This window comes from Ambystoma mexicanum, chromosome 10, assembly GCF_040938575.1.
Source record: "Ambystoma mexicanum isolate Mex_15411 chromosome 10, UKY_AmexF1_1, whole genome shotgun sequence".
In the NCBI taxonomy this organism is placed as follows: domain Eukaryota; kingdom Metazoa; phylum Chordata; class Amphibia; order Caudata; family Ambystomatidae; genus Ambystoma; species Ambystoma mexicanum.
This window is the reverse complement of record NC_090932.1, coordinates 878,847,555-878,874,432: the sequence shown is the minus strand read 5'-3', so window position 1 is coordinate 878,874,432 and position 26,878 is coordinate 878,847,555. Positions and strand designations below refer to the sequence as shown.

The 26,878-nt window shown below is 45.5% G+C and overlaps 1 protein-coding gene across 1 annotated transcript in view; it reads left to right on the top strand.

Moving 5' to 3' along the window:
* The window catches only part of APOD (apolipoprotein D), a 191,303-nt gene extending 164,628 nt beyond the window's left edge, over nt 1–26,675 (top strand). The window contains exon 5 of the mRNA XM_069618588.1: nt 26,221–26,675. Coding sequence (XP_069474689.1) covers nt 26,221–26,456 — 236 coding nt within the window. The 3' untranslated portion in view covers nt 26,457–26,675. The remainder of the gene's footprint in view (nt 1–26,220) is intronic.
* The last annotated feature ends 203 nt before the right edge of the window (nt 26,676–26,878 follow it).

Genomic DNA, 26,878 nt, shown 5'->3' with positions numbered 1-26,878 from the left:
AGGCGGCCAGAGGTAGACAAAAAAGAAAAGAAAAAGGCCACTGCAGCAATTTATGCTTCTGGGGACAGGGCCGGAATGCTAGAAAACAGATGAATAATAGCAGGTAGAAGAGGGTGCGAGTAAAAGGCAGGTGCCAAGTGGAAAAGGTGCAAAGGCCTATCGGAGGGAAAGTGAATTGGAAAAATGCCTATCTCGAGGGGAAGCATATCTTCCATACAGTGAAGCTGGCCAGAGGGTGAGCACCCTGAAGGAGGCAGAACAGTGGGTTGCGGCTCAGCTTAAAGTTGTGGCAGATGCATGGGGGTGCCCCTACAGGTAAATAGACAGAGGCGTGGAAAGTGGTGGAAAGCAGAAGAATAACCACTGGACAGTGTGTGCTGAGAGATTGATACATTTGAGATATCTGAGAGTGAATAAATAAGAAGCCGGGAACTGGAGGAGAGGCTCATACATGAATTGGACCGCAGCCCCCTAACAAGAGGTGACTGAGAGAAACATAGGAGATACTGAGGCAGAGACGCCTCCAAGATGCCTAAGCCTAAAGAAAAAGACACTCCGGCTAGAAGAAAACAACCCCCAATGGTGCATGAAGGACAATTTGAGCGGTGATGGAAGCAAAGCGGAGAGATAACAACTAGGGCCAAAAGGAAAGTCACAGAGGAGCAAAGTGGGGGCGCCCTGGAGCAGGATGAGATGGCCTTCATTAAGGAAGATCTTAAGGAATGCCTTAGAGACGTGGAAGGAAGAAAAGAATTACGAAAGATTTCCAGGAACAGTTTGCTTCATTGCAAGAAGAACTGAGAAACTCCCTGACAGAAGTTAAATGGGAAATTATAGAACTAGGCGAAAGGGTGGATGTCACAGACCAGGGCCTGTCAGAGATGTCAGATAAGGTATGGCAGAACAGTGATTTACTAGATCAACTGGCCCGAGTCTCACATAACTTGGAATTGCAGGCAGAGGACTTGGAAAACCAATCACGGAGGGTTAACTCCCGGGTGAAGGGTTTAAGTGAGACAATATTGGATACAGACTTGAAGTGTACAATTCAGCAATGCTTTGGAAACTTATTGAAAGATGTACAGCCAGGGATTGACCGAGTTCATAGAGTCGGCCCGAGGAGAAGAGAACCAGGAGCAAGACCTAGGGTTGTTTTGGTTGCCTTATCTTCATATGGCTGAAAGGAAAGCATTTTGCAAGCAGCAAGAGTGGAAGGGAGTATCTCTGTGATTGGGGCACAGGTACAACTGTTCCAAGACTTGGCGCTGTCGACACTGCAAAAGCAGAGAGACATGAGCCAGGTGACAAGAGCCTTGATAGCAAAACAGTTCTCATACAGGTGGACCTTTCCGTTTGGATTGCTTTTTAATTTGGAGGGCACACAGCACCGGATAACGTTGTGTGCGGAGGGTCTGGCACTGCTGAACTTGGAGGAAGAAGGACACAGACAGAGACGAAGGTGGCCCTCTACCCAATAGGGAATGTGACAATAGGACTGGTCCACTGTGCAAGAGAGGAGGGGAGGCAGGGGGCACAACAGAAAGGTCTGCTAGAGAGAGGGCAAGGGGAAGCAGCAGAGGGGGGAACAGATGGTGTTCTAAAGGGGTGTGAATGCACAAGGTAAAATGAAAGCAGTGAGGTGGGTGGATCGACATGTGTGGTCAGTAATGGGAGGTTTTGGCCAGAGTGGAGGGCTGGTGGATAATGTTTTGGAATCCCAGAAAGGTTTTAGGATGCTTCCCAGGGGGGGTAACTTCAGGTAATTTCCTAGGCCAAAGCTTTGGGGATGGTCCCCGAGGGTTTCATAGGATCTTCGGCCTGGTCCTGAGATGGTTATTTGGGGGGAGGAGGGGTAGTTGTAAGGGTAGTTTGGGGTTGAGGGCAGAGCATGTGGAATAACGGTCATGGGTGGTGGCTGGGCAATGTCAGAAGGATAACAGAACAATTCAACTATATTTTGTGTTCAAGGTTGTGTCTTATAATGTAAGGGGATTGAACTCCCCGGTTAAACGAAAAAAGGCGGAAGCATTAAGGAAGAAAGAGAATGCTGATGTTATCATGCTACAGGAGACACATATTAAGAAAACAGATAAATCTGCGCTGAAATGGTGCTCCTTTTCTCGCATAATTCAGGCTAATGCAAGGGGGAAAACCTTAGGGGTTTTGATAGGACTTAAAGATTCATTCAAGGCTACGATTGTGCGCTCGCTGGAGGACACAGAGGGGAGATATTTGTTTTTGCTCATACAATTGGAACTTAGAAAGATTACTTCGGCAATGATATGTGTGCCTAATACTGGGCAGGTTGGGTTCCTACAAGAGGTGGTACTTAAGCTGGACGTCTTTGCAATGGGAGAAATCATCTTTACGGGTGATTTTTACTTTGCGTTGGACCCCAATACAGATAGAAGTGGAGGCGCAGGGAAGGGTACGCTACTCCCCTCACGGGCGTTAAAGAAATGTTTTGAGATTCCAAGATGGCGGCCGAGCCGGGCAGACGTGCGAGAGCGTAGCTCCATCCCCCCGCTCGGGCCGCAATAAAGAAAAACTACAAATAAACTGACAATTGACCCTCCGGAGCTAGCCTCCATAGAAGCCTGGCAGCGAGACACAAAACCGGACACTGAACACTCAGTAACGCGCTGGTAGAAGCAAGATGCCGCAGCCCGCGACAGGAGGAAGGGCGCCCACATGGCCCACTCCAAAGAGATCCTATTAGCGCAGATTGAACCGGGACCGCCGATCGGAGAAAGAGACACACGAACCAAACCCAGCACGCCACCCTTCGAACATTCTGATGCCACATACCAGAACCGGAGCTCGAGAACGACCGCCAGGATCCCAGGCAAACGGCCCAGCTGCAGTGGAGACGCAGCAACCCACGCGGGAGCGGATCCCCGGACCCATCAAAAGGATTCCCCAACAACAGACCGCCGAGCCCGAGCAGCGACGAAGATCCAACAACAGGGGAAGAAGCTCCCCTTCCCATCCTCCTCCATACGGCGACCGGCGAGAAAACAAAGCTGTGCTGAGAAGCAGTTTCAGTGCCGTAGACCCCAACGCCTATGGGTGAGGATAACTGCGACTACGAGGCCTCCCCCGGGGAAAGGAGAAGAAAGAAAAACACGGTAAACCCACAGGGATGGCGAGGGGAACCTGAGCAACAGCAACAGAAGGCAATCTCTCTGCACCGCTCGCCCTCCCCTGCCTGGCCCTTCATCGGCGACTGGCCAGGCCCCAGTCAGTAAGGCAAGCCCCCCTCTAGACTCCCATCCAATTAATCCGACGCGGAAGAAGGCGGGAAACCCCAAGAGGGAGAAATAAGACACAGCTGGGGGCAAACCAAGCAAACAACTAGCAATAACAGATAGCCGCAGGTAGGGGGATCATCAAAACATACTGCGCCCGCATACCCCACTGAGAGGGACCCATCCCTCAACGAACACCAAGGAAGAAATCTGGCCAAAGGGCGCAGCCAAAAAGAGACCCCACTCTCAAAAGAAGCCCGAACAACCTGAAGGGACACAACGTGGGGCGGAAACACATACCCAGCGCCACGGGGAGAAAAGTCACCATCACAACAAAGAAAGTGCCCCCAAGCCACTGAAACGGAGTGACCCACGAGCCCAACTAGGCAAACAGACCCCAAAGGGGCAAGGAACCACAATGAAGCGAGTATAATAGGAAGAATAACCATACGGACAAGGCTAATACCGAAAAAGACTCACACACATGTCAAGATCTAGAAGACGTCAAGGGCATCAGGCGACACAGCCATCCAGCAGCAAACACAGTCAAGATTAAGACTTAATACAACCCTGGGGAACAGACAAAGGAGCGAAACCGAATACAAACACGCAAAAAGGTAAGGGGAAGAAACACCAGGAGCCGTCAGAAGCCACAGATATGGCCACGAAAGACGACATGAAAACGTGGTGCAAAGAATTCCAAGACCAATTCATATCATCCACGCAAACACAGTTCGAAAACATGAAAGGCGAGATGAAACAAGCAATTCAGGAACTAAAGAAGGACTTGGGAAACTTGGAGGAGCGAACGGACCAACTAGAAAGAACGGTCCAGAACATAGATGAGGAAACACAGCAGTATGCCGAGGCACAAGTACGACTGGCAAGTCTGGCCCAAGAACTAGAAACCCAATGTGAAGATTTAGAGAACCGCTCCCACAGGTCTAACATAAGAATCAAGAACATGGCGGAATCGGTCGAGGACAAAGACCTCCGCACGGCAGTCCAACAGGTCTTCCAAGACATACTAACGGAGGGCTCAGGCGACGAAATCCAAATAGACAGAATACACAGGGTCGGCCCCCTCAGGTCGGGAGAACCAGGAGCCCGTCCAAGAGATGTGTTGGTCGCATTAACCCAATATACGCAAAAAGAGCAAATCCTAAGGAAGGCCAGGACTATAGACCACATAAGAATGAACGGCAAAGAAATACAGCTCTTTCAAGATCTGGCACAATCAACACTCAGGAAACGAAGAGAGATGGCCCAAATAACAAAATACTTGACAGAAAAACAAGTGCACTACAAATGGACCTTCCCATTTGGTCTCCTCTTTACGTGGGAGGAGAAACAACATCGCATCACCACATGTGAGGAGGGCCTCAAGATACTAAACATGCAAGAACAAGAGAATGAGGCAGAAACAGAAATCAACATACGCCGAGAACAACGACTGCCAAAGGGTTGGCAAACAGATAATAAGAGAATGCGACACCAAACCCAGAATCGAGACCGGAAATAACACCATCCCAAGATAGAAGGAAGAACACTCCTCACTTAGAAGAGAGAAAACTCTTACGCAACGATAAAAACGAACAGGGTCAAATGTCGCCAGAGATTGCGGCAGAGCCAAGAGACACCCTTGGAATCCACAACAAACTAGCAGGGTTTAGGAATCCCTGCAAAAGACATTAACCTGAGTGTTAGAGGACATGTAGCGAAGGCCACCCGCCCAAGCACCCATAGGGCCCATTGCCCTCCTCAGGGAAAAAGTTGGGGGGAAGCGAGGGGGGAGTTGTGGGGGAGTTACAAAGGGAAAATTATCCAATCACCGGTATCAATGGACATACCTGCGAACCACATGCTAAGAGACAGGGCAACCTAGAGACGCAAAGGACAGGATGGGGCTGAAAATACTAACGTACAATATTAGAGGGCTGAACTCTCCCATAAAAAGAAATAAAACAGAACACTTTCTACACAGGGAAAAAATGGACATAATCATGCTACAAGAGACACATATACAGAAGAAAAGGAAAGGACAACTCTGCATAAGAGGCTACAATCAAAGCAAACGATGAAGAGAAAAAAAGGGGGCCTAATAGCATTCGCCAACCAACTCAATGCACAAATACGAGAAACGATGCCTGACAAAAAAGGTTGTTACCTATTCGCAAAAGTACAGATCGAAAACCGCCCACTGACGCTAGCAACCATTTACGCTTCAAACATAGGTCAGGATGGATTCCTAAAAGACACACTGAATAAACTGGAACAGTTCATAGTAGGAGAAGTAATCCTGACAGGAGACTTTAATATAGCATGGAATCTGAGGGAAGACCGCTCAAACCCCAAACAATCACAACAAGGAACACCGTCTGAATCCCTAAACAAACAGATGAAAAAGATGGCCCTAGAAGATGTATGGCGGTGAATCAGAGGCACAACCCCGGGATACACATACCACTCTCATGTGCATGGCACGAGCTCCAGAATAGATTACATATGGGTCACCTCCAGACTACTAGGTGAGATTCAGGGCATAGAAAAAGGCCAGATCTCCCTATCAGATCACGCCCCATTGTGGATGTCACTCCCCAGGATTCGTACATGCTCAGGGCTATGGCGCTGGACAATGCCAAGAGAAACATTACAGGATCCTGTCACAAGGGAAATAATCAGAGAAGAAATAGCAGAATACTTTGAACAAAACGATACTCAGGAAGTCTCCAACACCACACTATGGGAAGCCTTCAAAGCGGTGATAAGGGGACAAGTAATAGCCCTTAAAGCACAGAAGGACAAGCAAGCTAGAAAATGGGAAAACGAATTAGAAAACGAACTGGAAGAGATAAGAGAAGAGATGGCAGATAATAGATCTTTGAAAATAAAGCGAGCCTACTGACATGTCCAAAGCCAGCTAGAAGCTATCAGAAACAAAAGAGCCGAAATGCAACTACTGCACTTAAAACACTGGTATGCGATGAAATCGAACAAAGCGGACAAATTACTGGCGAGGCAGCTGAAAGGAAAACAACAAAACCATACGATAAAAGCACTGAAAGACGAACAAGGGCAAAGGGTAACACAATCCAAAGAGATAAAAGAAATATTCAGAGACTATTACCAGAACCTATACACGTCAGACAAACCGAAGGAGGAGGAACAGAAAGCATCCCTGAGGAGGATCACACTACCTACCATCACCCCAGAAGAAAAAGCAATACTGGACGAACCTATAACAATAGAGGAAGTAACAAAAGCGATTAGAGAGCTCCCCAAAAATAAATCCCCAGGCCCGGATGGCTACACGGCCTCCTTCTACAAAACTTATACAAATTCTTTCCCCGATCTTAACAAACCTCTTCAACACCTTTAAAGACACAGCAAACATCGCTACATCAATGAACGAGGCAAAAATATTGGTTTTCCATAGGAAAGGCAAAGACCCCGAGAATCCAAGCTCATACCGTCCAATAGCATTAATAAAAATAGATGCAAAACTCTACACAAAGGTCCTCGCTAACAGACTTTCGCCCCTGCTCCCCAAACTAATACATAAAGACCAATCAGGATTCATGCCAAACAGGAAAACGCACGACAACATCAGATGAATTGCACACTTGATAGAGAAAGTGGGAATCACCAACACCCCGGCAGCAATTCTAGCGGTAAATGCTGAAAAAGCATTCAACTGGGTGGAGTGGTCCATGCTGTTTGTGATACTGGAGAAAATGGGCATGGGGAACACGTACATAAACATGATACGGGCCAACTATAACTCACCGACGGCAAGAATTGCTGTAAACGGAGAACTCTCAAACAAGATCATCATAGGGAGAGGCACCAAACAGGGATGCCCATTGTCCCCCTCCTATATGCAATCTTTCTCGAGCCACTCCTGACAAAGATAAGGACGACATGCAACATCAAGGGCATAGAAATGGGAGGGCAGACGCATAAGACAGCAGCATATGCGGATGACATGCTGATGACCCTAACCGACCCAATAAACTCACTACCTCACCTTATACGAGAAGTGGAAGATTATGGAACAATATCAGGTCTGAAAATAAATAGACCAAAGTCATCAGTAATGATTCTGGCCGAAGACATACAAGCAATACAGAGAAAAACCCAAGAACTTCATCTGCAAACGACGGAACAAGAGATACGCTACCTGGGAGTCACACTGACCAACTCGATAAAAAACCTCTATGCAGGGAACTACACGAAACTAACAGAGCAGGTGAAAAGAGACTTGGAAAGATGGAACCCTCTCTCGATATCTTGGTGGGGCAGAACCACAGTCATAAAAATGACAATACTGCCCAGACTACTATACTACTTTCAAGCACTCCCAATAAGAATACTGGCGACATTCTTCAAGTCACTCTCCAAAGTAATAACGAAATACATCTGGCAGAACAAAACCCAGAGACTGTCAAACCAAGCACTTACGTCACAAAAATCAGAAGGCGGCATGGCTCTCCCCCACTTCCGGAAGTACTACGAGGCAGCCCAGATGTGGGTCCTGAAGGAATGGATCCCAAACACATCAGAAAAAATATGGGAGGCACAGGAAAGAGCGGTAGCAAGATCAAATATGCGACACCTCCTATGGATCAAACCAGAACACAGACACCAGAATGTCCGAATAAGTGAGATCATGAGATCAACCTTGGAAATATGGGACAGCGCTACCAAAATACAAACCCTGCCAAAAGATCCAGCCCCCTTCATACCAATACTCGACAACCCAGAATTTCTCTGGGGCACGGAGAAAGGAGCATTCCAGAAGTGGTGGGAAGCAGATTGAACGAAAGCGGGAGACATGTATGATGGCCTCCAGATCAGAACATTCTCGGAATGCCAGGAACTACTGGGCCTCACGGAAAAGGAAAGATTTCAATATGAGAAACTCCATCACTGGCTCACTACCCCGAGAATGACACAGGCATTAACAAGAGACCTGACTCCATTTGAAACATACATCATGACCCAGTCGGGGATACAAAATGTGTCTCCACAATATACAAATTCATAAATACCCAGACAGAGGAAATAAAATGGCAATATATGAAGAAATGGGAAACTACACTATGGAAAAAACATTACAAGGGAGCAATGGATATACATCTGGCAAATAATTCCCAAGTGGACAAGGGCGATACAGACAAGAGAAGCGTGGAGAAAAATGATCATACAATGGCACTATACCCCAGAAAGACAGATGCTGGAGGGGATGCGACGCAGTGGGCAATTGGAGGCACATCTGGTGGCACTGCCCGGAGCTACAAAACTTCTGGTCAGAGGTAAAGACCCAAATGCAAGGAATGTTTAAAGGTGCAGAAACACTACCTGAAGAGGTATGGATGTGCGGCATGTGGAACCCACGAGACAGGACATTAACAAAGATACAGAAGAGAAACTTTATGGGATTCCTCCCAGCGGCTTGGCAAGCAATAGCATAAAAATGGAAACAAAAGATACCTCCTTCCAATCAAGAATGGCTACAGAGAATATGGGCATTTGTGGCGATGGAGAGAATCACATACAACATTCAAGGTGACAGACATACATTTATCACGGACTGGGGAGAGGTGATAGACTACCTACAAAGCGACTACATGCTGCAAAGGTACCTGCACAAAATGTGCATTCTGGACATGTTTACGGATGAGACAGAACACGAAGAGTGGAAGTAGAAGACAATGAAGGATGATACTACCGGTGAGGGAGGAGGAGGGAGGGGTAGGGTGGGAAGCGATGATGTTGAAATCCCAATGTTTTTGTTTAAAAAATTTCTAATAAAAATATCTTGAAAAAAAAAAGAAATGTTTTGAAAATGTAAGCCTATGTGATGTATGGTGGACTAAGAGAGGTGATGAAAGGGGATACACGTGCTTCTCGCACATTTACCAATCCCCGTCTAGAACTGATTATAGGTGGGTAACAGCCGTACTAATGGGGGAGGTAAAGGAAATAGACTTAGGGTCTATATCATTATCCGATCATGCCCCTACGTTGATGGCGGTTAGTGATGTGGGGCCGCATACAGATTGTGGACTGCTAAGGGATGCAGTGGCGGTATAGGTGATTGGGAACACATTTATGGATATTTTGCTGTTAATAATAACCAAGCGGTATCGACAGAGGGGATCTGGGACACCTTTAAGGCAGTAATTCAGGGGAACTTATCACATTACGATCTCAGAGTGAGAAACAAAGGGCGAGAATGGAAGAGGACCTAGAAGCTCAGTTACCCGATACCCAACTGGCTATTGTTCAATGTAGAACGAGAGCTATACATACAAGGCTAAAGGAGCTATATAGCCAGTTAGACTTGCTAAGTACCCGCAGGGCAGAGAGATCTTTATTATTAACCAAACAGAGGTATTATGTGCGTGTCAATAAAGCAGACAAGTTATTAGCTAGACAGCTGAAAGGAACAGAAGCAACTAGGTCGATAACGGATTACAATTTCTGATGGATTGAATGCTACTGATACAGGATCTATAATGGGGCTATCGCTCAATTTTATGAGTCACTATATACATCAGAGCAACTAGACTTGAGGGAAATAAATCTGTATATTTTAGATATATCAGTACCAAAGATAATGGTTAGAGAGCAGGAAATCTTAGACGAAGACATAAGGGAAGAGGAGGTAGAGGCAGGTATTAAGGCATTGCCATTTAACAAAGCGCCGGGATGAGATGGTTTTCCAGCAGCCTTTTATAAGAAATATGCTCGCCAATTGATTCTGAGGCTGGCAAAGATAGTTAATGCAGTATCGGCTAGTGGGGGGGTAACACGGACTATGACGGAGGATAAGGTGGTGGTGTTCAGGAAATCAGGTCAAGATTTAACGAAATGCAGGTCATAGAGACACATTGCATTGATGAATATAGATGTGAAACTGTATACTGGCATTCTGGCAGCGAGGTTAGCACCTCTCCTTCGCGATCTGTTAAATACTGATCAATCAGGGTTTATTATGGGAAGACAGACCTCAGACAACATTAGGAGAGTTATTCACTGTGATGGTTGAGCTAAAACATGGCGCTGGTGCGCAGTGCATTCTGGGGGAACTCAGAGCCATAATGGATATTTATCCATGCCTCAGTGGAAAGCTGCACTTGCTTTGCGAAACAACATGTTTTCAACGTTATTCGCTGCTGGGCTTGGAATGCAGGCCTTCTCAGCCAAGGACACAGCGCTGGGAAAGCTAAGATCCGCAGGTGCCGGCTGGTACCTGATAGCGAAGTTTGTTTTGGTTTGCTATGCCTGCGCCTGTAACGCTCACCTGATTCCCACGGAGGCGCCGGTCTTGGCAGGATGGTGTCTGTGACTCGAAAAGTGAAGTGCAGGACTCGATTGGCTTCCGGGGCTGAGCCTCTTCGCACTGTGTGTCTAACTCGAAGAGTGAGATATCTGCAGGCGAAAGAATATGGGGTTAATGATCTGGGGTTGTCGGGTATCTCTCTCCCTTTCCCTTCCTCGCTTTTCCGTAGAGCCCCAAGGTCAACGTGCTCACCTTAGATAGGTGAATGCTGGACTCTCCATCTGCGTCTGGTGCAGGGTGCCGTTGCCAGTTCCTTCACTGGGTGAAACGTAGGCCTCTTGAAATCAGAGGATTGCTACCGTCGTTAACTGCACGAACGGTGAGTTTCCGGACACCTTTTAAGTCCTTACAGTCTTTAGGTGCGTGGGCACGTTAATGTGGAACAGGGCTCTGTATAATGCTTTTTCTATTTGTCTTGCAGGGCTCTTGAGGTAGAAGATGGTGTGAAGAAAGCCGAAGTTCGAGCCAGAGTCTTGGAATGAAACGCTTGGAAATGCGTAAGTAAATGCCGGTTGCATGCTTTTCAAAAGTTCTCTAACTGTCTCTTTTCCCTTGCAGTTGTGAGTTCGGGTGTTGAAGAGACGCTGGAAAACGCCGGAGTATTTGCAGGCGCCCTATTGTGGCGGGCGCAATGGCGCGTAAGTAAATTACCTGTCTAATGTCTCTTCTTTTGTCTTTCAGGTGCAGGATTGCAGCGTTGAAGAAAGCCGGAATTCGCGGAGTGCCGGTAAGTAATTCCACACAGGAATAACTATGCTTTTGTCTTCACAGGCGGAGGAGCAGCGTGAAGAGATGGTAGCTGCCGATGGATCAGGTGAGGAAAGCGCTGCTCGTGAAGGTTGCCGTGCTGACCTGTTATTTCTTGTCTTTGCAGGTGCTACTGAAGGCTGGATACAGGAATGGTAAGCGTTTATTCTTGCAGGTTCAGGATCGGAAAGAAGAAAACTGGAACAGACACGGTGAGCGTTCTGCTGCAGATGCAGAATAACGCGAAGCACGTTTCATCAATCGGGTGTGGTTTAAATAGCCTAGGAGTGATGAGGCGTCTTCCTCCACGGCCTCGCCTAGATAAGAAAAGAGTTTCTGTTCCAGAAGAGTTCCAGTGTTGTATCCAGGGAGTGGAGCTTGCCCCACCCAGGTAAGAAAGTAGTCCCGGCTCACAGAGGATTCCTATGTGGCTGGTAAGTAAGCAGCATGGTCTGCTGCAGGTAAGTCCACCCAAGCATCTTCATACAAATTATGAGCCCGGCGCTTCCAGTGCCGGGACCAGTGACGTTGATGAGCCTGGTGCCACCGGCGCCAGGACAAGGTCCAAAAGGTCCCAGTGGGGACCGGCTGGTGCCTAGGATGAAGGTTAGGGGCCTGCTTCCAAGGACGTTGGGCTGGTCCTAGCTCCTTGGAAGCAGTGATCATGACAGCGCCAAGGTTTTGAGATGAGTTATGGAATTGTTTCCCGGGGCGTTTAGGAGAGAGAAGCGCTTTGCTCCTTGAGGTTACTGTCGGTTGACCCAGCTGGCAACCAACGGTCACCCATCAATGTGCAAGCGCATTGCCAGAAGGTTCGAGAAGTTGCCACCCCTTGTTGACGAGGGCATATATGCGGAAACCCTCAACAGTCAGAGGGGATAAGCACAAAGATCTCAGTCGGAGGGGGGACGCTTCGGTCCGACACTCCTGTGGGCTGTTGTGCTCTCGGCCTGGCTGTTATCAGGGTCTTTCAGCCGCTTCTGGCGAGATGAAGTTTTGTTAAGTTACGTATTTCTTTCTTTGACTTCTCTGTGTTCTGTGATCTATGTCCATGTTAGTTGTATGAGTTATTTCTATGTACCTGTAAGCTTTGAATAAATAGCCGTAAAGAGCTGATTATCTTCTAAAGTGTGCGTGGCTGTGAATTATTGTGTCTGTTTTTGGGTTGAAGTATTTGCTCTATAATTGCATTGGGGATTTATGGTAGTTCCGTGCACTTTTCAGAGGAGAGCAATACATTCACCTAATAGAAAAAGTGAACTATACATTTCTGGTTGTGTTGGTGTCGTTAGATGCCGAAAAGGCGTTTGTTCGTTTGGAGCGAGCCTTTTTGTTTGTAGTTATGGAGCAAATGGGAATGGGAACTAAGTTTATACAGAAGGTACAGGCAAACTATAAGGCACCTAAAATACTCCTCTCGGTAAATAAACAAATGTCCGGCAGTATAGACATAAGTCGGGGAATGTGGCAAGGATGCCCACTGTCACTGCTTCTGTACGCAATATATTTGGAGCCTTTTTTGCTTAAACTTAGAACAAGGCCTGCGATATGAGGCATCCCTTTCTGGGGTGGAGGATCACAAGAAAGCGGCTTTTGCAGATGATATGCTGATAACATGAACACATCCAGATCAGTCAATAATGATACTAGTGGAAGAATTGGCAAACATAGAGCGAGTGTCAGGCCTCAAGATTAACATGGGGAAATCAGAGCTGTTGGGGTTAGGCCTATCTACAATAAAGAAGGAGGCGTTGCCTTCCTAGTCTCCGTTTGCAAGTGCAGACAGATGCATTAGATACTTAGGTGTCAACATAAACTAAGGAGGTTTCGCGGATGTTCAATGGCAATTATCCGAGTGTGCTTCAAAAGGTGAAGGAAAATCTGGGGAATTGGACCTGCTTAGAATCGCATCGCTGAGAAGGGTGACTACTATTAAAATGGTGACCCTCCCGAGATTACTCTATTACTTCCATGCCCTCCCGATACCGGTCCCAAGGTCATTCTTTGTGGCACTGATTAAGATAGTTTCGAGATTTATTTGTCCAAACAAACCCTGTGAGTGGCATTGTGTATGCTAATGGCATCGAGAGAGGGTGGGGGATTAGGCCTTCTGAATTTTGTGAAGTATTATGAGGCAGCGCAGCTACGTGTACTTCGGGAATGTTTTGTGGGTGTTACTTCAAAACCATGGTCAAGAATGGATAGGGCGGTGGCGGGGTGTCCCTTGGAAGGGGTTCTTTGGTTGCATAGACAAGATATGCCCCAAAATACATGGAACAGTCAAGTACTGACAGTGGTTTGCGGTATATAGGAGCGCCTAATAGAAAAGGGAAATTTATCTACACGCCTGTCTCTGTTTTACTCCGATATTTGGGAACCCGCAATTCCACCCATGGATGGTTCAAGGGGCATTTAAACAGTGGCGGTAAACGGGATGTAGAAAGCTACGGGATATGATGCGGGGCAGGGACATTTATACATTTGAGGAATGCAAACAACTGGTGGCTTTATCGGAAAAGGATAGGCTGGAGCATTACCGAATACGACACTGGATAGCTAGTTCAGTGGGTAAACTAGTGGCAGGGAGAGAGCTCACAACTTTCGAGAAGTTTATCACCACACATACGGGTAATAGACAAATGGTGTCAAGGCTATATATGATTTTAATGGAAGGTGAGTTAGAACAGATCTGGGGATGTATTATACGTGGGAAAAGACATTGTGGGTGGATATACAGAGGGAGCACTGGAAACACTTGTGGGCTAACATTCCCAAACTGACAAGGTCGATCCAGGTCAGGGAGGCGTGGGTTAAAATAATGGTTCAATGGCATTATACCCCTGAGAGATTACATACAATGTTTCCTACAACGGGGATACATGTTGGAGGGGCTGTGGCATGAAAGGGGACTGGAGACATATTTGGTGGGAGTGCCAGAGTTTGGTGAAATTTTGGAAAGAGGTTATAACCGAGATAAAGGCGATGGTAACCCCTGATATAATTTTGACACCTAGAGAATGGATGTGGGGTTTGGTTGACCCAGAGATTCGTTTGTCTAGCAAGTTACTATAATAAAGCTTTATGTTGATGATCATAGCGCCATGGTTGGTGATAGCAAACTGCTGGAAACAGAAGCGACCACCAACAATAAGGGACTGGCTGTTCAAACTGTGGGGGTTCATGGCGATGGAGTGGAGGATGTATAATCTACAAGGGGACTATGTGAGATTCCTACAAGATTCGGTAATGGTCTTGAACTTTCTTAAAGGAGACTTTGTAAGACAATGGTGCCCCCACAACTGGAGGATATTGAATATTAGGTAAATAAGAAAACCTAGCAATCATCTGGGAAATGGAACTTATGATACCACGACTCTCCTCAGGGTGGGGAGAAGGGTTTGAGGGGGGGTTAATGTTGTTTTATCTAAAAATGTCAATAAAAATATTATTTTTTTAAAAAGCTTCTTACAAGCAAATGTGCGTTTTAGGTGCTCTAACTGATACATCATCTATCCATCATCGAGGAAAGAATGAACTTTACTTTTAACTATAAATAAAAGAAGGATGTATTAAACAAACCACATAGTACACAAGATACCTCAACATCGCAAGACTCACTTGACCAATTGGGGGACTATTTTGTTGACAAAGTGGCTAAGATTGAAAAAAGTCTTTGCAACCTATTGGAAATCTGTACTGCTAGCACAAATTTAGTAACCCCCACCCCCTAAATCGGAGGTTGAAAACAGTTCTATGAAAGACAAGTGAAGACTTGACTAATTAAATGGGAAGAATGAAGGCCTCCGTAGCTCAGGCTCTCCCCGATCAGCATGCTTTCTAAAGGGTCAATTGATGACAACAATCCAGCAATCACACAGTTCTGAAACTTTTCACTACTTAATGTTATTGCACCGGATGACCTGATGCAGCTACTGAAGAAGCCTGACGCTGACCCTGATGAACTTTCACACTAAAGACCCATCTTCAACTACCTTTTATGAGAAAGAACTTGGAAAAACTAGCATCTGTAAACATCAATTCTACGTTGTAACGCAAAGCATTTTTTAAAACAAATAATTTGTCATCCGTTCCTACAGGAGCACAGAAACCCAATTAAATATTACATTATTAAAGCAGCTGATACCAAACGCTGTGCATTGACCCTACCAGAGTGTAGGCACATCAGCAACTTCTGACAAGATAGATCACAGCAGCTGCATCATTTGCCCCCAGTAGAATACATGGATAAAAGGAATGGCCCCTAACTGCGATAATTCGCTCATTTTGGTTGATCCACTGCAGTCAAATTTGGATACTTCAAATCCACTCTTTATCTTATCTCTTGTGTGCTTGCTCAGGGCACAACCCTTTAACCATGGCTATTTAAATGCTGTGGCATTCTCCTGTTGGCAGATGCAATCACAACATTTTTCACATCCCTCCAACTCTGCACAAATGATCTATAATTCTCTTCAAAACACGGACAGTAACATCATCACCAAAGGACTAACAGGGTGTGATGAATGCCAGAGTATTGTCACTGCTCCCATACCCTATAGTGCCTCTGGGGGTGGTTCTCAGCAGGTGGATCTCATGGGGAGGGAAGCCCTCCATTGGACCAGTGGTGATAGCCTTGGCAGAAAGCGGTATTCATCCCTTTCATTTCTGTCCCCTCTCTAGTCTCACCCCCACACAGTCCCCTGTGGTCCACCACACCTATAAGTACCTCTGTAGAGTAGATGACTCCATTCAGATTGATCATGCTGGGACAAAGACATGTGAGGCTTACCTAGGTGGATTACATAAAATCACTAGCACGAAGAAGATCAACCAGAGAGGCCAAAGCCCACTGTGTAACCAACATATGTGGTAGAGCTTCCTAGGTTCCAAAGTTTGCTGTGGCCTGCACACCAATTCAATAGATGTACTTTTTAGGGTATTTAATGTATATCTGGGTGCGCAGGAGAAAAACACAGCTCTGGCACTGAAAGCTGTTACTCAAACATATGAATAGTAAGTGTCCTAAGGTAATGGACACTCCTATCCCCTGCACACCTTCTTTACTGTAATGAGTCAAACAATAAGGATAATGATGGTAATTATATATGTTTTATCGCAGTTCTAATGATTATACAATAGGCTTCATCAACATTCAATTAATAGTCTTTTCCTAATTGAATGTTGATGAAAACTATGTATTGTATAATCATTAGAAATGCGATAAAACATATATAATTACTATCATTATCCTTATTGTTTGACCGATTACAGTAAAGAAGGTGTGCCGGGGATGGGAGTGTCCATTACCTTAGGACACTTACTATTCATATGGTAGAGCTTACTAGAGGCACCGCTGGCAATAAAACCCAAAGAAGGACTATGTATATCGTCAAGCAAGCCCTGGAGGAGTGAGGAACAGAATGCTGTATCCGTGGCGAGAGACACTTGGAGAAGAGGGTGAGACGCTCTCGAGGCGGCATGGCTGTCTCCACTATTTCTGAGGAGCAGGACCTTGTCTGGTGTCGGAGAAGAAGAAAGCCTGACTGGCGAAGCTGAAGAAAGAAGAAGCTGCCCAGTCGAGGACGCGAGAGAGAGCCTAATGTTGCAGAGCCGCTGAGAGCAGGACGCTGACCAGAAAAGCAACAGCGAAGCCCCACTCCACTCCCAGGACAGACCAGAGACTGCAACAGCATTTCCCAGACGTAGGGAGGGTTGGGCTGGCAGGTGGGACAGGAAGGGGGCACGAAAGGAAAGAGACCCATACCAATATCCCGGTAGACAGAAAGGGATAACAAGATAACTATGATAGCCGGAAAGAAAGAACACTACCTGGCAGGAGAGTGCACCAGGTCTGTTCAGTTGGTCAGAGTGAAATAGAAACAGTGGTTCCACAGAGACAACACACCAGGGTCTGGGACCCATATGAAGTTGGGGAAGCTCCACCAGAACAGCGTACCAGGGTCTGGGACCCGCATGAAGTCAGGCGTGGGCCGCCAAAGTAGTACACAGGGGTCAAGGACCCATACAAGCCCTAAGAAGCACAGAGTTACGGGGCAGAGGCCCAAAACAAGTTGGGGAGGTCTCAAGATAACTGTGCAGTGAGTCAGAGAAATCCTGAAACAGCCCAGAGGTATCTGGGACCCATGAAAGAAGGAAAGAAAGCAAGAAAGAGAAAGAAAGAAAGAAAGAAAGAAAGAAAGAAAGAAAGAAAGAAAGAAAGAAAGAAAGAAAGAAAGAAAGAAAGAAAGAAAGAAAGAAAGAAAGAAAGAAAGAAAGAAAGAAAGAAAGAAAGAAAGAAAGAAAGAAAGAGCAAAACGCCAAACCAAGGGGTATAGGACCCAGTGACTGGACAGGAGATATTATCTGGAATTCTAAGATCTACAGTTCAAGTCTAGCAGGATAGTGAACCAGACTTGAAGCGACAGTTGTGAACTGGAGAAGGGACAGAGGGAGAGACTCCGCCCTGATACTTGGGAATTGCGTTTTGTGTTTTGGAAATCTACCGTCAAGTTTGGCAGAATAGTGAACCAGAGTTGGTGCTACATCTATAATTTGGAAAAGGAACAGGGCAAGAGACTATCTGTCAGGATTAATCAGGTGAGTACAAAGGCAGCGAATATGGCAAGGGAAATGTGCACAAAATCGCACAGTGAATAACCTTGAATCAAACAACGTGCACACAAGAACCACGACTCATATATACTGAAACCCAGGAGTGCAGATAGAGTGAAACAAAAATACCAATATATGAAAAGGGATGTGGGGTAAGCACTTAGAACCTCCTTATGACTGAAAGGAAAGTCGGCAAACTCCTTACCCACTATGCTATTACAGATACTGACAGCGCTAAGCCCACGTAGAGGGCAAGCAAGGACAGAATCTGTGTGCTGACACTCTGGATGATACTGAATAAAGAACTTAGAAACAGTACTCACGAGAACCGGAAAGACCACTTGAATGTCAGTAAACCTACTAACCCAGATGATCAAACAGGGACCCAGAAGGCTATAACAGCAATGGGTGGAGGATAACTAAATACCTAAGACCTAAGTCAAGGAGCAAGTAGGAATTGTGATTAAAGAAATAGTGAGGAAAACAAAAGGCATTCACACAGGGACTAGTTACAACAGCACCCCACACCTAAATATCAAATGGGAAATAAATGCAGAAGTAAAATGGAAAACATGGAATGGATCCCAATAGGAAGTAAGGATCAGGAGCAGGGAAAATGATATCAAAAAAGGAAACCTTTCCGACCCATCCAAGGAGAAAAGGCAGGAAGCTAAATCTAAAAAAGGAAAGACTAATGCATCAAGTTTTTCAGTAGCAAAGGATAGCATCAAAGAAACAGAAAACACAGGCAAATTGGGCTGCATCAAAGGGTAAAGCACAGAGAAAGGCTGCCTGCAAACAGAGGAAGACAGAAAGGGAAATCCAGAAAGCAGAAATCAATTAAGCACATGAATCCGAAATCCAGGGCGGAGGAACAAGAAACAGGAACTAGGAACTAAGCACAAAAGCTAGGAACAAGGAACAAGGGAGTAGTCACAACAGGAACACTGCAACGATGACCAGCGCTGGACTGAAGCAAACTGAAGCTTTTAAAGCTGCTTAACGAGCACACCCCTCAGGTGTGCCGCCTGCTGCACCTGCAGCCACAGGTGTTGCCTATCCTCCACCCAACCTTGTCCTGCAAGGGAGGAGGTGAAGCAGTGAGCCAGGCATTCTGGGAAGCATAGTCATTTGATTAAAGTAGCATGCTGGCTGCCAAAAACCTGGAATGGATCCGGAAGGGAAGTAACTTGGAAAATAAGGTTTTAGCGCTCCCAATTCATCACAGCACTGTAGCATTAGGTTCGGAGGAAATGTCCAGTAGGGAATAAACCCCAAAACATGCCCCCAAGTGGCGGGAACGGGAGCGAAGGGAGCAAGTCGTGACAGTATACCCCCTTCCACGGCCGTCTCCAGGCGACCGTCACCCGCACAAAACATCTTCTTTCTATGATAGGAGCGCTTTGTCTTTGGAGGTGGCACTGATGGAAACGGTGGCCGGTGGGCAAAAGCAGATGGACTGGAATAAATAGAATCAAGCTGCAGTCTAGAAGAGTCATAGGCAGGCTTCTGGTGAGGAAGAGACTCATGGTTCGAAGAAAGGCATGAAGGACTTGCAGGACCTGAAGCAGAGTTGGAAGGTCCAGGAAGCTCAGTCACTGGGAGTGGACACTTATAAGTCTTTGAGGAGGGAGGCAGGCTGGTGCAACATGCCTTAGACAATGGTAGAAGCCCTGTTAGCCCTTCTGCCGAGAGTGGACACGCAGGAGGTGAGGAAACTGCAGGTTTCAGGAAATGTTTATGTTCAGAAAAAGAAGGTGGCGGCCGAGGTAGAGGTTCGGATCCTTTTCTGTCATCCATCTGGGAAAAGGCTTGTGGTTGAAAGTGACTAAGGTTGACTGCATATGTTCCATGCCTGGGAGGCCTGGAAGTCCTATGGGTTGTTCGAGGCTGGCACTCCCGGTGACAGTCGTGTAGCCACCTTGTTGCACGTGGGATACAACCGCAGGGACGTTTGGCATACTGATAGGAGTGATAGACGCAGTACTTAGTACATCAGGCACACTCGCAGCAGGAGCAAAAACAGGCACATCTTGAACTGCAGCAGTCATTCCCTTTCTTTGGCTACTAGCACCCAACTGGTGCTGCTGCTGGGGGGCCGTGCCCGTCCCTTCTCTCGGGCTCATGCGTGATCCGGCAACAAAAAAGCTGTCAAGCGGCTGATCCGAACTGGACCCCAGATGCGAACCACCCAGCCCGCTATCCTGGTCGGCTACTTGTTCGGTGACTGGGCCGTGGCGGATGGTATACGTCTCCCTCTCATAGTACTCCAGGCAAGTCCAATGGCCTCGCATGTAAGGCTCTCCCGAGTCATGATCCAGCTTGATGTTTCTGAAGTGAGAGCTGGCAGAAGTTTCAGACTCAGATGTTGCATCTTTGGGAGGCTCTGATGCTACAGTCAAGCAGTTGGGAGAATTGTCTTGTGAAAAAGGCAGGCAATCTGGTGATCCCCCTGAAGCATACAAAGGGCAGGCTGGACCTTCATCGGTAATAAATGGTTGGGATTCAGGAGGAATCTCTGGAGCAGAAGAATATGCAGCAGGATCTGACAGTGTAGACAGGTACACCTCCGATATTGGCCGCGAGGCTGAGCAGGATACAGGTCTCTCATGAACTGAAGCCAAACTAGCAGTAGGCTCTGGGACCGAAGACATGCACTTAGAATGTACTACCGGAGGCTCCATGGCTGAAGGATAATCTGCTGGATGAGTCACTGTAGCCGAAGACAGGCTTGCCAGAGGAAATTCTGAGGCTGAAGGCATGCAAGCTGGAGCCATCTCGTTAGCTGAAGACAAACTTGTCAAGGTCTTTGGCACTGACCACGTACATGGTGAAGGCTCTTGAGTGAATGGCAGACATGGCAGCTGTTCATTGGTTGAAGACACGTGTGTCAAAAATGACTGCAGAGCTGTGGACTGGATAATAGAAGAGTCAATGGTTGTAGGAGGACAGACTGAAGTCCCAGAAGTCGACAGACCCATTTGTGGCTCAGGAATGGAAAACACCTTTAGGGCAGTTGACTCCTTGGCACCAGTAACCAAAGACTGAGCTGTACCCCTGCAGTCCCTCTCCTTAGTGGATGGCACAGAGTCTCTTCCTTTGTAGAAGTCAATATCAACCAGAGGAATCACCATAGTAAAGTCTCTGTTAATCAGGATTTCGTCAATTGTCCATTCCTCTGTCTTAGCTTCTGAAAGTGGCAGATTAACAATCAACAGTTCAGGAATCGTCTGCCAGGTTTTTGGTTCAGTATACTGTGGAATGAGTCCATCAAAATCTGAAATCTGTACTGTCTCTGACTGTTCGTTGTGACCAAAATTGGCAGAAGGAAGAGCGAACACAGAGGTAGCATCGTTTTCCACATCAACTTGAACGTCTACTTCAGTCTCAGCAGCAAGATCAAGTGCAGAACCTACGCCTACGGTAGTGACTGATTCTGTGTATGTCACCATTGTGGATTGTGTTTGGAAATCAGAAGCATGTATGTGTTCAAGCTCAGAATTATGACAAACTGCTACACAGGAAATTTTAGGTAAAGGAGTGGCTTGTAAATCTTCAGCTACCTGCAATCCCTGACAAACAGCAGAACAGTTGTCAGAAACTGTGCCCAGATTAAGCGCTGTGCTAGAAGAAAGACTTTCACTCCCAATAGATCTAACATATTGACAAATATCATGGTTTACCAAAGTCTCTGCACTCAGGGGCTGAACAGTGTTCACTCCATCAACATCAACGGATAAAGTCTGAGGTGTATTCAGTAAAGAGTGCAAGGTCTTATTCTCTTCTTGTAAAGAAATGAATTCTTGTCTTAACTCCTCAAGCTTAGCTCTTAGCATGCCCTGCATTAACTGTACATCACTATCAGTAGGCACAGGGGGAGGCATAGTGGCATCAAGGCTGGATCCTGAACTAGCAATCTGGATGTGCACCGATTGTACATTGTCATCTACTGCTTGCAGGTTCTTAGATTTATACTTTCTCTTACCAACTTGGTCTGTGTTTCCCTTAAGCAAACTATTGACATTAGACCTCTTGGCATTAGGGACTACAGTATGTACTTGTGCAAAGGAGTATGCTTTAGACTGAGGGTAGAAAACAGAAGTTATGCAAGGAACCCCTCCATTCTTTATGTTTGTACCATGAAACTGTTCAATCTGAGGTGAAGCACAACTGGAATCATGGGGTTCAACAACAGAGGTACTCTTGTATAATAAGTCTAACAGTGTGTTGTTTTCTGCTGCTAAGGCTTGTGCTGACATAGAATCTGGATCAGAATAAAAGACAGAACTAGGATCAGGCAATGTAAGATGTGCCATCCTGTGGGAAAAATACTCTGCACGTAAATGCCCATTCGTGACAAGGAGTTCATTTAAGTCAGGACTAGCGATTTGATTGTCACAGGTAAATGTAGGGGAAGCTTTCTGTACAAACTTGTTAGATGCCTTGCTGCCTTTCTTTCTTAAACTTGCCATATTCAATGGGAATTTAGGGCTGGTCATTCTGTCAGGATTAATCAGGTGAGTACAAAGGCAGCGAATATGGCAAGGAAAATGTGCACAAAATCGCACAGTGAATAACCTTGAATCAAACAACGTGCACACAAGAACCACGACTCATATATACTAAAACCCAGGAGTGCAGACAGAGTGAAACAAAAATACCAATATATGAAAAGGGATGTGGGGTAAGCACTTAGAACCTTCTTATGACTGAAAGGAAAGTCGGCAAACTCCTTACCCACTATGCTATTACAGATACTGACAGCGCTAAGCCCACGTAGAGGGCAAGCAAGGACAGAATCTGTGTGCTGACACTCTGGATGATACTGAATAAGGAACTTAGAAACAGTACTCACGAGAACCGGAAAGACCACTTGAATGTCAGTAAACCTATGAACCCAGATGATCAAACAGGGACCCAGAAGGCTATAACAGCAATGGGTGGAGGATAACTAAATACCTAAGACCTAAGTCAAGGAGCAAGTAGGAATTGTGATTAAAGAAATAGCGAGGAAAACAAAAGGCATTCACACAGGGACTATTTACAACAGCACCCCACACCTAAATATCAAATGGGAAATAAATGCAGAAGTGAAATGGAAAACATGGAATGGATCCCAATAGGAAGTAAGGATCAGGAGCAGGGAAAATGATATCACAAAAGGAAACCTTTCCCACCCATCCAAGGAGAAAAGGCAGGAAGCTAAATCTAAAAAAGGAAAGACTAATGCATCAAGTTTTTCAGTAGCAAAGGATAGCATCAAAGAAACAGAAAACACAGGCAAATTGGGCTGCATCAAAGGGGAAAGCACAGAGAAAGGCTGCCTGCAGACAGAGGAAGACAGAAAGGGAAATCCAGAAAGCAGAAATCAATTAAGCACATGAATCCGAAATCCAGGGCGGAGGAACAAGAAACAGGAACTAGGAACTAAGCACAAAAGCTAGGAACAAGGAACAAGGGACTAGTCACAACAAGAACACTGCAACGATGACCAGCGCTGGACTGAAGCAAACTGAGGCTTTTAAAGCTGCTTAACGAGCACACCCCTCAGGTGTGCCGCCTGCTGCACCTGCAGCCACAGGTGTTGCCTATCCTCCACCCAACCTTGTCCTGCAAGGGAGGAGGTGAAGCAGTGAGCCAGGCATTCTGGCAAGCATAGTCATTTGATTAAAGTAGCATGCTGGCTGCCAAAAACCTGGAATGGATCCGGAAGGGAAGTAACTTGAAAAATAAGGTTTTAGCGCTCCCAATTCATCACAGCACTGTAGCATTAGGTTCGGAGGAAATTTCCAGTAGGGAATAAACCCCAAAACATGCCCCCAAGTGGCTGGAACGGGAATGAAGGGAGCGAGTCGTGACACTATCCCTGATACTTGGAAACTGTGTTTTGTGTTTTTGGAAATCTACAATCAAGTCTGGCTGGATAGTGTATCAGACTTGACTCTACATTTGAAAGTTGGAAAGAGCAGGGGAAGGGACTCCCCTCTGACATTTGAGGACTGTGTTTTGTATATGTTTGGGAGAACAGTTAAGAGCTAGAACTTTGAAGTTAAATAATCAATCAAATCCATGCCCAGAATGACAAAAGCCTCCTTCTGGATCAAGAGGATACCCAGTTTTCCTTAGTCTAAGAGCGTAAGGGACGGAAATAGGTTTGGACACAGGATAGTGGACACTTTATTTTAGGGTACATCCTGGCAGAATCCTTAGTATTTTTGTTGAGGTGGGGCAACTCATCAAAGAAATAGGGAACGATAGGATTTTCCTTTTCTTGTACTTTTACAAATAAAAGTCTTTGCGAACAAACATGCACGCCACCACTGTGTCAGACTCATACTTCAGCCCCTCTACAGGGGGCACAGAGAATAGGGGTGGTCCAGGGCCCAGGCGCCCCTGGGAAAACCAGTCTGAGCTAAATAGTAATACAATTTCAATGGCACTTCCATACGATCTGGAAACTGCCCTGCACCCCGCTGGTACATTCTTAAGTCGGTGTCTGTATTGACAAGTCTCTTCATATGAAATCTCATCCGAGAGTGACTGCTGTTCAATTGGCCTCAAACACTAGGCAAAGTACTGAAACTTTTCCACAAAGCTTAAACCCTAGGGGTTATCTTCGACTTTCTGGTTATACATGTGATTGCCACCTTTCAGCAACCACACCTTCTAAAATTGATTCTCACCTCCTTTTTAACATAAACCATACAATAGAATTATTAAAGGCTTTATAAATCTCTAAGCATGACTATTGATATGGTTGCTTCCTGGGACGTCGTGAGAAATCCAACTTCTGCCTCCAAATGGTCACGAACAAAGCAGCAAGGCTAATTTTGTGCCTCAACCCACAGAACCATATAACATTATCACTGAAAACAGTGAATCGACTTCCTGTCAAACAAGGCCTCTCACAAAGTTATTTCCCTAACTAATTCCTCATGTACTTATTTCACTCTACATCAACCATCCATCTCACTCTTCAACCACCATCTGATAAAGAAGTTGATGGGACTTTGGGGGCTAATGCATTTTATCATCTCAACACAAAATGTCCAGATATTCCAATGAAAGGTATCGCAACTTGGGCTTGTGTGCCCAATGCACATATCCTATGAGGTCCAAAATAACATTCTGACTGCTTCAACCGCTCAGTTTCAACAAAAACCCTCAGATCGACATCAACAAACCACCTACATCTAAAATGTTCGAGGGAAGAAAGAACTCAACACAAGGCCCTGATATTTGGAATAAGCTACCATCAGGCTTGAAACCTCTCAAAGAACAAGTACAATCGAAGAGTGGACAGAAGAAGATGAAATTTCACCATGCCAACCATGGCCTTTTCCTGTCAGTTTTTGTGACATCTAGAATCATTTCCTAGATGTTGATTGTATCCCTACTTAACCACTAACAAGTCCCAAGCAATACAAGAACTGTAGCACTTGGTTAGGCAAGAATGTTTAGGCCTTGGTCCACCTGCAAATGTTCTAATGATTACTCTACATCTACCTAGACATATTTTATGATTACCCTATTTCTACCTGTCATATGTACAGTATGGTTACCCTGCAACTTACCCTTTCCCATTTTTTTTGCTTAGTTTTTTATATCTTCAAGCATTCTTAAGAGAGTTGTTTTTCAATGTCTGGTGCATTACAAATGGCCACTAAAGCAAAAAAATGAGTAAGGGTTCAAACAAAATAAAGAGGTGTCAAGCAGAAACTGGACCATCAGAGAGGAAGGTAAGGCAGGTTGAATGTCACAAAAAAAGAGAGTCAGGAAATTAATATTGGAATACAACAGGTTTGTTCTTGAACTAGCAGGTTATTTGTTTCATATATGAATGTTTTATAGATGTGTATAAGTTGGATATAGTAAACTGCCTGTCCAGACCATGGAAGAGTTAGACCAGTGTCAATACACAATAGTGTATTCAGATAGTGAATGCTGAAGTTGTTTAGAGCTAGGAAAGGCTGGCCTTATGCCTGGCTGCTTCTGGCCTGAGGGGTCTGAGATTATGGAACACTGATGCTGGCTAGGATTTAGGAAGGCTAATGTTTGGTCAACATTTCTACAAACACAATTTATGAAGGCAGAGGCACGTTTAGGTTGGTGACTGGTCTGTTGAACAAAATAATTACCTTTCCCCAGAGCTCACTTGCACAATGCAAATTCTAGCTCATCTTCATGGTGTAATACCCTTCCCTGAAATAGATGCTTAACCTCTGTGGGCTGACTGAATCTAATGATCTAATTTCTCTTTTCCAGTTGCACCTTCAGCTCCATACTGGGTACTATCCACGGACTACGACAACTATGCACTGGTATATAGCTGCTTATACTTCCCTTTTCATGTACATACGGAATACCTGTGGATTCTCTCCAGAAAGCGCCAGCTATCGCCAGATATTATGCAGCAACTGAACGAGACACTTAAGTCGAACAATATCAATGTAGACAATCTGAAAGTCAGCGATCAAAGCATGTGTTCTGATGATTTGTGAAATCAAGGCCAATAAAACAGAATAATGCATGTTATTATTTCCTCTTAGTGACATCTGCTGTGACATGAATTGAAACAGATAATGAAAGGTTTGCATTAGAACCCCTTCCTGTGTCTTTGCATGTTCATGGACAATTAATAAAGACTTAAATAAAATGTGTAGAAAAAGAATGTTTCATAGAAAGTTAAGAAATTAATAAAACGTATTACTATAAAGAAATTTGTGTTGATGTACGCTGTCCCCCATTCTTTTTGTATAAAGTAGAGGCTCTTGCCCGTATAATTGTATCTCTAGACAGTGGCATCTCTAGAAATCAGTATTGGGGGGGTCGGGAGAAGGCAAACCAAGGGGCACAAATAAAACAGAGGGGTGGGGTCAGATCAAATGAGGGTCAACAGGCCAAACTGGTTTAAGTAAACATA